Source organism: Haliaeetus leucocephalus, unplaced genomic scaffold (genome assembly GCF_000737465.1).
Source record: "Haliaeetus leucocephalus isolate CR32 unplaced genomic scaffold, Haliaeetus_leucocephalus-4.0 Scaffold201, whole genome shotgun sequence".
Lineage (NCBI taxonomy): Eukaryota > Metazoa > Chordata > Aves > Accipitriformes > Accipitridae > Haliaeetus > Haliaeetus leucocephalus.
In genome coordinates, this window is record NW_010972637.1 from 432,658 (window position 1) to 444,832 (window position 12,175).

The following is a 12,175-nucleotide window of genomic DNA, read 5'->3' on the forward strand; positions in this document are numbered from 1 at the left end:
GGAGGGGAGGGTGGTTTGTCGGGGCCGTGCTCCAGGTGGGACGACCACCGCTGGGTGCTGATGGAGGAGGAAGACCCCGCGATGAGCCCCAGCAGGACCTTTTGGCTGCGCCGTGCGGGACCAGCTACGCCGCTCGCAACAGGACAGGCTCGCCTGGAGTTACTTGCTGTCAGCATCCCTCGCTGGGGGTAGCCTCTTGCCTTACTGCTGAACGCCGAGCGTGTCGGAGCTGGTTCCGACCAGCAAACGGCTGTGCCCCTGAAGTGGAAACATGCTTCTAAGTTGTGTTACGTTTTGCTCATCAGCCTGACTGTGGTAACCAGGAGCAGCATCGGCTGTCCTGGCTCCGGTGGGTGGTAAGCACAGCTGAGGGTCCCTGCTGCAAGTTAGGGTTGATGATGTTCTGGCCAGTGTGAAGCTTGTGAGCAGGATGTAATTTCCATTAAAAATCAGACACTGAGACAAAACAGTTCTCACTGAAGTTTCTGAGATAAAAGTACTGAAAATCATGTAGGGAAAGCCTTCCTGAACTTACTTAGTGTTAATGTGTCTGTTAGTGTTAACAGACCATCTGTGCTGTCTGTTGGCATCTGCTTGGACTTAGAAGCAGCCTGACTGGAGGTGCTGTGTGCCCAGGACGCTCCTGGGACATGTGTCTTGCCATTTGTGTTCATCTCCTGCCCCAGGCACCGTTACCTCCCCCAGCACAGCTGTTAAGGGAACTGGAAGACCTTAAAAGTAAATGCAGAGCCTGCTGCACTGGGGAGGTGCCAAAGCCACAGTGGGCTCACTGCAGGGTCGGTGTGCAGGGGTAGGTGTGAGAACTATGAAGAAGGTCTGCTCTGTGACCTTTCTCTCTCTCACCTACACATGCACCTAGAGGTAGCCCCTGGTCTAGGGGCCTTTCTGCCTCGAGCTGAGCATGCTGGCCCCCCTGCTGCCGTAGAGGCTGAGATGTCTCCTAGGATTTAGGGCACTGCTGATTCAATAGTATGCCAAGCAACATGTGCCTTGCTGGAGGTGTCTGCCTGAGCTTGGGTTAGAAAGCTTAACCCTACCCTGGGGGACAGTGCCTCACAAATTTGCTTGTGCCTGGAACCAGTTTGTCAACTGGAATTTTAAGTGTCCAGCCGTGACACTGCCATAAAGCCAGGTCAGGCCTCTGGAGTGGGTGCCCCCTTCCCCTTGAGGGCAAGTGCAAAATCTGTGAGCTGGCGTTAAATCTACTGCAAGGAGCTAGTGAGAGCAAGAAGGAAGGAGACAGCCCCTGAGAGCCTGAGCAGCAGAAGTCCTACTTAGGGAAATGGGTAATTCACTGATTGGTGGGACATGCAGGGAGTTTTCCGCAGGAGCCATTGACTGGACTTCTGCCAGTTACCAGGAAAACTGGGGGTGAAACGTGTTAATGGTAGCTCATTATCTGTTAATTACTCTGTCATTAAAATGTGAGACCACCTGTAGTTCTGGTATTGGCAGGCTGTTTCCTAGGGTCATTAGGATAGTGATGGTAACCACACTGTCTAGGAATGGCATCGTCTGCCTTACTTGCAAAGCTGTTGAGTGTATCCTTACGAATAATTACACCAACTCCTTGGGAAAAAATATTCTTCCTTGTCCCTGCATCATCTGGGAAGGCTTTTTTGTTTGTTTTTATGGGATCTCTTTTCTTACCTCTCTAGATTACAGGTATACCTTTCTTCTTTTTGTCAGGTTGCCTAAAGCTTCTGTCATGAAAGAAATATATGTATCAGTGCCTGAAAGAGAGAAGCTGCTATTTTAAGGAATGTACGTACAATACTTCAGAGGGCTTTCTCATCACTCCAAATTACAGTTAAAGCTGCAACCAATAATGTGCCCCATCATTCTTTTTTTTAATAGGAAAAAAGAAAGGCTTTGAAAACAGTTAATCTAAAATAAAGTGTGCTGGAATCCTTTGGGTTATATTCCTGTTACTAAGTAATGTGGTCTGGTGGTGCTTTCTTTTTGCTTAACATAGTAGTGTACTGGTAAATTTAAAGTCAGAATCCAGGGATTAACAGCAGAATGCTTGTGGTTGTAGCTGGTTAGTATTTTATGAGGTGTTGCTCCTGACAGCAGGCCAATTAATTTAGATGGCTACCTTTCCCCTTATATGCACTTCAGCAGAGCAAGTAATCTGTCTGCTCTCAACCCTTGCCTTTTTAGTTAAAAATTTGATTTTTATTTTTCATTTCTGGCAAACAGAGACTGAATGTGTGTTCTTTTAATAGTTGGAGCCAGTACCATGTTTATCCCCAGGCGAGTTCTGCTTACAGTCTTAAGCCGAGTTTGAGAGTGTCAGTAATGCAGGTGGGCAAAATCACAAGAGAATGGCTATTAAAAGTGTGCCTAGTATTTCTCTGTGTGTTACTGTAGATGCACGGGACACTTCACATGGTGAGTAAAGGCACAATCTTTGCCTCTATTAGGTATGAATGAACATGACAAGATTCGACACCAGGATAGATAAGAGGGAGGGAGAAAGCCATATAGGGAGGGTTATAGGGCTGCCTGCCTGGGTGAAATATTGCATGCCACGTGCTCTGGCTTCTGTAGCAAGCAAAAGAATTTTAAGAGAATATTGTGGATTGAGAAACAGTGCAATCCTGGACTGAGGTTTGGAAGATGTGGTTGTGGGACCAAGTAGTGAGTATGAGGGTCAGACAAGGCACAGAGGGCATCTACCTGCACAGTGAATTATATGCTTTGTGCTGGAAAATGTATAGTCTACATCGATGAGACACATAGAAGATGGAAGGAAGCAGACCAGGTGTAGGTTTCCCATGTCTGGAGTTCACATCCAGTTCCTCAGTCTTTGGACAGCAGTTTTGCTTCCCCTCTGAGCCTTCTTTCTCTTTCTCCTTTTTTGTTCCAAGCAATTTTTTGGCTGGGCTGATAGTCTGAATCAGTTCACAGCCAGCTGTCATTCACCTAGGGAGGCGAGGTAGGGGAGAATGCACTGTGTCATAGTGCTGAGCATTCAGAAATACCTTGATCTGGGACTACATAGTGGGAGATTAAACTTGAGGGACAGAGGAGGTGTGGTATGGCTAGTGTGACGCTGTCTTAGATCTTTGTGTGGCAGCAAACTGGGAGACCTGTGTTCTCATCTGGGACTGCTGTTCTCTTCCTTAGGCTGCCCCTCCATTTTTTCCTCTTGCTCCTAGTTTCTTCCATCATGACTAATGCATTAAGTACCACCTGTAAATTGGAGAGTGGAGACAGAAATATGCATCTTGATCTATACGTGAACCTGACTTTTTGTTGTTACGGTGCTGAAAGTGAAATTCCTGGAGCTATACAACCCAGCTCTCTTAAGCCTCCAGGACACCACTTGTGACTGTAATTTATGCTGGTTTTAAAGCACCCCTTTCCGATGTAACAGCTGTGTAGAAGGATCCTACTGCAAAGGAAAACTGGGTTGTAGCACCTTTATCTACTGTACGCTCTCAGGGAAGTGAGGTGAGAGAGAGGTACTGCCAGTGATGGCATATACTGAGATGCTGAACAAGTCTCGGCACTGCTACTGTGCTATCTCACAGCCACCTAGAGCATTGTTTAACAGTTTCCCTTTTACAGTGTTGGGGAGAGATTATACCCTTGCTTTTCCCTCTTTGAAACTGCGGTGAAACATGCATGAACTCCAGGAGGTGCACAGGGATGTGAAAGTGCCAGAAGGTACAGCAGGGGAAGCACAGAACTGCTCAGACACACCAAGGACTTTGGCCCATTCCCTCTCACGCACAGCAGTAGCAGGCTGTTTGCAGGGGTCTGGCATGGAGGCAAAGCAGTCCTGGGACTCCAGTCTTCACCTCCTGAAGGAAAAGGAGATGCCAAAGGAATGTGAGGCACTAGCATGTCCTGAGCAGCTGTCATGCTGCCTTTTGGAGGGAAACTGAGCTTTGTGAGCTGTGGTTGTAGCATCACCTGGTGATGATACCCAACTGCTGGTGCTCAGAAGCTGGCTCTGCAGGGTTTGGGGAGGTTTCCTATCAATGGTGGGGGATTGAGGCTTGTTCGCTGGCCCCTTGTGCTGGCTCCAAGGAATTCTGACAAGGGAGGTCTGAGTGGCACTTGGGTGGCTTGCCAAGTTCATGACTGCTCCTTTTGGCATGGAAGTGCCAGCAAGGGAGCTCAGCTGCTCCGCTTTGTAAGGTCTCAGTCTCTAGGACTGTGTGAGAAGTTTTGCTAGGTCTCAGGCTGCTTTCTTCTGCCTGTGCTGCAGACTTTTTAAAGGAAAGCATTATTTACTCTGTGCCTGATGGCCTGTGTGATTTCCTCAGTGGTACTACTAATAACTGGCAGTATTACTCTGCTTTCAGTATCCGAATGTGAAAGCTGGGGGGATTTGCAGAGCAAAAAAAGTGAGAGTGCAATGCCAAACACCTTTCTAGCTGGACTGTGTGCAGTAGTCTGGAGCAGTGCTGATGATCTGCGTTAAAGCCTGGTACCATCAATCTGGGCTTGAGCCTTCTGGCTGGGTTTATTCAGGAGCTGAACTGAAGTTCTAAGCTGGCTGGTGAACACTTGTTCCTCACAATTCCCTGCAGTCATGGCTGTTCTTGTGCACTGCCATGTACATGATCAGACTTGTGTGAAGTGAAGGAGTGTTGACCTCCCAACCTCGTGCCTGTCCCAGGTGCCTCTTTTGTCTTTTTACTTGCTTGTAGATAGAAAGCAGCACTTCTGGTCCTTCCTCCTTGCTGGCTGAGGACTACTTCTAGTTCATTTCTCACCACAGGGGTGTGTCCTGCCATTCCCCCCCCCGACTAATGACAGGAGGGAACCCTATCTTGTTTTCCCTTGTTTTACTTTGTGTATTCATTTTCCTATGTTCTTTGTGGGTCTATGTCAGATTTGTACTCATGTGTTGCCCTGTATCTTCTTTACCTCTCAGTGCTCCATCATGTTTGTTCTTCCTTCTTCCCATGGTCTTCAGGAGAGTTTTTATGGTCTGTAATTCAGGAGTGCATTCCAGGACTGTCCTATAGGATCCAGAGTTGTAGTATGGTGTTACCAAGGTCTGGGGTATCCTTCAGACTCTCGATGTGCTGCAGAAGCATCTGAAGAGCTCTTTGGAGTACACCTGGTTTGTTAGTCCATGCTAGTAAGCTGGACTGGTGGTCGTACTTTGCTGAAGTGCTGCCTGATCTGTGGCCTGGGTTTGACATAGAGAGCTGCTAAAGATGGTTGTCTGGGATGAGCCGTTGCAGAGCAGTCTTTAAGATTAACCTTTCTGACCCTGGGTCTTTAGTATCAGAAATTTATAGGCAATGTGCTTCCCATAAATTCCTCCAAGCAGCCTGTTCTGCATTTGGCAGTCAGGCAGGCTTCTTAGATCAGCACATATGCACACTTAGCCTCAGAGCTGAAGCTAGAGTTATCTGCTGGCTAGAGGCTGACCAGATGTTTGAGTGCATCTGGAAGCCTGTCCTCTTACTTAGACATGCGAAGGCTACCTCTTCCTGTTTGTGCAGATGGGTAGAAACTGCTTGTGTCCATTGCTCCAGTAAGGACCACTGCACCAGCAGGGTGCATGTTGTAGGTGATGAAGGTCATGCGTGCTGCTGGTGTAAAGTGACTTGGCAGGATCGATGCAGGATCCATTTTACCCCATCTGCTCTCCTGTCCTGTGGGATTGCTTAGGGCTTGAGCACAGCCTTGTACTCTGGTATTCCTGGGTATGCTGCAAGGCACATTTTGCAGCAGAACAAATTTAAAGTCTGATTCTGACTTCCTGATGGCTGTGGTTTTTGAGAAGTTTTAAAAGCTAATCTAAAGAAAGAAACTTTTTTGTCCTCTGTGTTTAAAAGAGTATGCCCTGGAACCACAGGTGGAGTTTGGCCTGCAGAATTTCTTCCCTTATTTTCCGACGTATTGCATGCACCTCTCTGGTCCTTAAGAAAGACAAGAACTGGGCTGTGACGGGTCTTGACTGTGTGTCTGTCTGCCGTGTGCTACATCCCTGTAAAACTGTACTTCTACCTGCTCCAGCAAGTCTGCCTGCAAGCTGTGTTTTGTGTTACTCATTAGTTTGGTGTCTTGCTTGGAGCGGAAAGTTCTCCTGAGATGCTGCGGCACCGTCTGACTAAGTGTTGCAGCCCTTTCTTTGACGAAAGGTGCCTTGCTGTGCTGAAGTAAGAGGTGTCAAGGTGAAGGTGATTGAAACCCTGCTGTCCTGCTCTGCTTCAGCAAAGTGATGCCAGCTTTTGACTTGATAAAAGGCAAAAGCTGGGTAAGTGTCTTGCCTGGAGCACAGCCTGCTTGGGCTGTGCTCTGCTGCTGGTTTTGGCAGATAGCCGGGTAATGAGCCAGTGTAGCGCTACTGTTGAGAAGACCTAGTGTTGGCTTTCAGGAGGAGAAAGCCAAGGACAATCTTCTTGTGTTTTTAATTAGTGAAAATTGAATTTTGACCTCAAGACCTGAGAAAAAGGGTGGTCAACGAGGACTCTGTGTGAGCAAAGCAACTTTAGGAAAAGTCCATGCTGGCAAGCTGCTGAGCCAGGTTACATGCTGGCTTGGCACCATGTTTTCCTTAAGCCCTGTACTGCAGTGGCCCAGCATAAATGTCTGTACTTACTCAGCTGTGTCTCCCTCTCCCCCAGCAAAGCGAGCTGAACTCTTTCCTGTGGACCATCAAGAGAGATCCCCCATCTTACTTCTTTGGCACCATCCATGTCCCTTACACACGTGTCTGGGATTTCATCCCAGAGAACTCCAAGAAGGCCTTCCAGCAGAGCCACATCGTGTACTTTGAGCTGGACCTAACTGACCCCTATACCATCTCAGCTCTCACCAGCTGCCAGCTCCTGCCACAGGGGGAGAACCTCCAGGATGTGCTGCCCCGTGACATCTACCGCCGGCTCAAACGGCACCTGGAGTACGTCAAGCTCATGATGCCGTCCTGGATGACCCCAGACCAGCGGGGCAAAGGGCTGTATGCAGACTACCTCTTCAATGCCATTGCTGGCAACTGGGAGCGGAAGAGGCCGGTGTGGGTGATGCTGATGGTGAACTCTCTGACGGAGGTAGACATCAAGTCGCGAGGTGTGCCTGTCTTGGATCTGTACCTGGCCCAGGAAGCAGAACGGCTGAGGAAGCAAACAGGCGCTGTGGAAAAGGTGGAGGAACAGTGCCACCCGCTCAATGGGCTGAACTTCTCCCAGGTGAGACGGCGTGGTGTGCAGGGTGCCAGGCTTGTTGCTCGGGTGGATGTTGCAGCAGCAAGAGGATGGGCTGGGGTGTGGGTAAGTGGTCCCTACCCAGAGGCTTGCATTTGCTCCCTGCAGCCCATGCCTTTAGCTATGCCTTCAGGGGAGTTTGCTGGCTATAAGAGTTCAGGCCACGTCCTAAATTCGTTTAGGCTTGGCCTGGGGAGACCCTTGTCCTCTTCCCTGGGCAGCTTTTGGCAGGCTCCACCCTAAGAGGCACTGGACCTTTGGATGTCTGCTCTCTGACCCTGACTGGGCTGCCCTGCAGGAGCCCCTGGCAGGCTGGGGCTGGGTGTCTGAACTTGCATTGGTAATAGCTAGTTAAGAAGAAAGGTGTGATCTTCTGGGGAAGCAGGGGCGCTGTGAGTAAAGCTGAGAAGTAAGTGCTGGTTGGAAAAGTATCCTGGTGGACCTCTCAGTGCCCTCAGAAATAGAGGCCCATCCTCTGCATTGGGAAAAGTGGGTTTTGGGGTTGTTTGTTTTGTTTTTTTTTTTTTTTTTTTTTTTCCCCTTCCTTTGAGACCAGGTGAGGGTCAGCACAGCACAGCTTCCTGCAGGGAGCTCCACAGGCTAGGGCAGGCCCTTGTGCAAGTGCCTTTGTGTTTGCAAACCAGCTGGACTTTAGCACCGTTGTTCAGGCAGTGTCATAACCAGGCAAGTAGAATGACTTCTGTGTTGTCCATGTGTTGGATGGGGGCAGTCGTGGGCTCTCCTCTCTGAACTAAATACACCAGGAAGCAGCATCTGTTGCTGTCTCTGCCTGCCCAATGGGATCACAAGCAGGCATAAGGTTGCTCTCTGGCCTGGGGTACCTTTGCTGCAGGGAGGTGCTAGTTTGGGAGGAGGAAGTGGCGTTTGCTTAGGAATAGGGGAGACCTGCTGTTGCACCATGCCCTGGTAGTCCAAGGTGGGAGGACCTTTGGTCACAGGGCTGGGGAGTTTTGACTGATGCCTGACCGTTTCCCCTGCCTTCTGAAGCCTGTCCCATCACTGATGCAGAGTTTCCTGTGCTGGAAAGGAAGGAGCAGAAGGGGAGGTGCAGCCCAGCACGGGTGATGACAGCAGTTCGGGGCAGATGTCAGAAGTGCTGTTACCCCAGCCAGTCTTGGTGGGGGACCACAGTGCAGGGAATAGCATGGCAGCCCAGGGTGGATCACCTGTGCAGTCCTTAGCTGCAGGCAGGGCATCTGCACTCCTCTCTTCCCTTGTTTGGAGCTGGTCAGCCTCTTTCACATTTCCAGTCTTTTGCTTAGCTGCTTTGAATCCTTGTGCTGTCCCTGTTTGCTTGCAGTCACGCTAGGAATAGGCTGGGAAGGCCCATCTCCTCCTCCTCTTATCTGGTTGAGGCTTTATTAATGTTATTGCGTGATTTTTACTTTTGCCAATGCTGCCCCTCTGGTTTAGCATGGTAGAAGTGCTGGGGGGAGCATGTGCTTTCTCCACTGCCTTGTAAGAAATTGGTAGGGAGGCTGTGAAATATAGGTCCTATTAAGCTCATGCAACTGTTGATGCTTACTTTAGGCCTTCACACAGCTTGCTTCACAGAGTGGCTGTTGCTGTGCTCCTTTGCAGGTGACATAACTGTGAGCTGGGAAGCTGCATGGGGTGGGGACATAGAGCTGCAACATCCAGAGTTGCCCAACCTGGTGACATTTATTGTGAGAGCCCAGCTGAGGGGGTCAGGCTAACCAGAACTGCTGGAGAAACTTAGCTTTAGTCAGGGCAATCACAGCCCGTGATTACCCCATGGTGGGTGGAGATGTGCTTGTGCATCATGCAAGCTGTGGCTCCTGCCATGTCTGCTCACTTCCAGGGGGAAGCACACTGTCCCTTGTGGTAGCAGGTCTGGAGCAGCTACTGCACCACAAATTCACACCCCCACTTCTGCCCATTGCAGATTTCCAATACAGGCAGCTCGAGGAAAAGGAGAACCAGAGGCACGTGATTTTTATGTTTCTAAGCCAATTTTGTGGTTGTTTCAGAACCTGACTTGTGAACTCTCATGGTTGGCAGTTCTGTAGATCTTTGATTTCAGAGCTTTCTTCTCAGTTTGTTCAGGCAGTTGAGTTAATTATGTGCTTAATGTAAACCAAACAAAGACTTTAAAATAGGCTCTTTGAAAATTATTTCCTTTGGTATTGTGCTGCTGCCTGGGAACCCCCAGTGTCAGACCACTGCTGTGTTTGCCTTTCAAGAGAGCAAACACACGGGAAGGACTTACAAACTTACACTGGGGAAAATGGGGACACAAAGCCATAAGGAATGGTCTAATCCTGTGCAAGAAGTGCTTTTTTGTTACAGCAGAGTCACAGAGAGATGATTTATTTGGCAGAGAAGCATGTTTAGTGCTCTCAGTTTATGTTTCTGCATAGGGTTTGCTCTTTCTTTCACTTAGGACATGGTTGTACTACCTGGTGAGGAGGACTCCCGGGCCACTTACAAGCAATACATTGTTATTAGCTAGGTCCTTCCTTTGATCCATACTATGGGACAAGGCCTGGCTGGTGTGGGTATGTTATTGCAGGTGAAGGTCTGGAACAGTTTATCATTGTCTCCATGGGGTTGCACAATATTCAGTAACTGCAAAGTGCAGACAAACCCAAGCTAGAGACTTCCTTCTTCTCCTTTTGAGGAGAGAGAAAAAAAAAACAAACAACCCCCCCCCCCCATACAACAGCTAATGCTGACTGTCATAACGCTCATTTTCTTTGACTCTATTGGTTCCAGTTACCTCTATCTTTTGTTTTATGACTTATTTTACCTGCCAAATCTCTCCGTTCTTGCTCAACTCAGGCTGGCTGCCCAAATAGCTGGGCCATGAAAGTATCATTTCTATATGGTACACAATGATGTGTACACAATCTGTGAAATACTTTACTGCCTCCTCAATCCCCCTCTCTTGTTCCAAGATATATGCAACTTTAGGGAGTATGGGAAGATCAGTCTGTCTTCATGCCAGGGCCATGATGTGTATTTTCCTGTTTCATGCTGTTTCTATCCTAGTTTGTCTTAAAGACTTTTTTCTCCCACTTTTTTTCTTTCATGGGTAGTGTCTCTCCTGTTGCAATACCCTATAAGGATGCAAGTCTCATTCCTAGTAGCATCTGGGCTTCTAGAAGATAAAAGGCTTTCTAGATATACCCAGTCTGCCACTGCTGACTTCCAGCGCTGGAGTCAGTCCCTCAGACCTCCCAGCTCTTCCTTTCAAGTTATGGATGTGCGTACATGTTTGCTGGATTGGAGGCATTAGTGCTCCAGCCTAAAGCCTGTGCAGCTTTGCTGTTGGCTCCTGCTGTTGTGTCATGAACATCAGTTTGGTATTGGCTCAGAAAATGAGCTGGCCTTGGCCTGACCTGTGCTATGCACTCGTAAACAGGCTGTGCTTTGGCACACTCGGGTGGTGTCCAGCCTGTGTTTCCCACAGACCTGTTTGAGCTTGAACACAAGTTTGGACTTGTGTCTACCCTCTGTGTGGGACTGAGGCTTAAGTGTGTAAACACTGTCCAGCCATCACCACTTCCTAGCCAAGACCCTGGCCAGTTTGGCTTCTCCAAGCTTGGGACACTTGATGGAAGACTCCACCTGTTAGCTGTTCTTGATTTGAGAATTATTTTCCCCACATGGCTTTCCTGTGTCCAGACCTTGCCACAACACTCTGTTCCTACCTGAGCATCTGAATACATGGCTACATCTTCAAAAGTAGTCTTCAAGTCTGCTCCTGAAATCCTGGCTTCAGCTCTGGGACTGAGCACTTGAAAGTTTTGTCTTTTGCATGTTTCAGCCACTTCCTCATACAATTAGTTGCAGATAGAAAATGAAGCAAAGGCTTCTAGGGTTGATCATTTTGCCATTAATTAGGACATTAATTGTCCATGTTTCTACTCAAAGAGCAACCTCTGCAAGCAACAAAGCGCTGAGAGATTCCTGCTTTTCTCTAAAGGGACTTTTCTAAGTTCTGGACCACTAACAGGACTCTGTGAGAGCTGTAGACTCCTGCTTAGCAAATACAACCCTCCTGACATAACAGCAACATCATTTTTCTTGCTTGATCTGTGTACGTACTTGGGTGAGAGGGCCACCCTTGATAGCCCCTGGTATAAAACTACTACTTAGGAGCAGCCCACATCTGTGGGGAAAGTAGGAAGCCAAGACACTACTGCCTTGTTACATGTGGAGGGAGCAGTTGGTTGGTTTGGTTTTTCCCCTTCTAAGGAAGTTAGAGAAACAGCAGTGATGGCTTGATATTAGTCCCAAAAGATATGATATGAAATTGGAGAGAATTATACTAGTCTCTTCATTTCAAATAAAGGGCTTTTTTCTACATTGAGTTGATAAATTATAATGTTTGTCTTAAATTTTGGGGATGATGAGGTCAGATCTGGCAGTGTTTCCATTCACAAGACCCCGGTTCAGGTTCACCTTTGACAACAGCAGTGACAGAGAACCTCAGAGAAAGAAAGTGCCCGGAGAGGCATGCAGTGGGAGCTCTGCAAGGAGTAGTTCAGATCCAAACTTGAAGCAAAGCGAAGAGCAAGTTGGATGGGACAATACTTGCGGTAACCTTGATTGCATATTCTGCCCCTGATTGCATCTTCTGCCCCGAGGGTGTAACTTCAAGATGTACTGTCAGGAACAGCCCTCTCTCAGGTGATGGGAACATCAGGGTTTTCTGCACATGAACTGGAGCTGAAACGACTGAATTGATCTTATTTGCATCTTCGGCTGCTGGAGTCTGTGATCTAGATTTGTTTTTGTTTTCTGTTTGTGTGTAGGCACACCTGCAGCCTCCAAGTCTAGACATCAGGAATGGGGAATGGGCTGTCCGGTGGGAACCGAAATAGCTAAGGCTTTGCATTTCTATTGGCATAATTAGAGTTGAATTAAGATCTTATTAACTACCTGGGAAGTTCAGGGTTCTTCCCTCCAAGAGAGTGAAAGGAGAATTC

General features: G+C 48.2%; 1 protein-coding gene across 1 annotated transcript in view; it reads left to right on the forward strand.

Moving 5' to 3' along the window:
- The window catches only part of TRABD2A (TraB domain containing 2A), a 79,054-nt gene that overhangs the window by 129 nt on the left and 66,750 nt on the right, over positions 1-12,175 (forward strand). Inside the window, exon 2 of the mRNA XM_010566026.1 lies at positions 6,624-7,184. Coding sequence (XP_010564328.1) covers positions 6,624-7,184 — 561 coding nt within the window. The remainder of the gene's footprint in view (positions 1-6,623; positions 7,185-12,175) is intronic.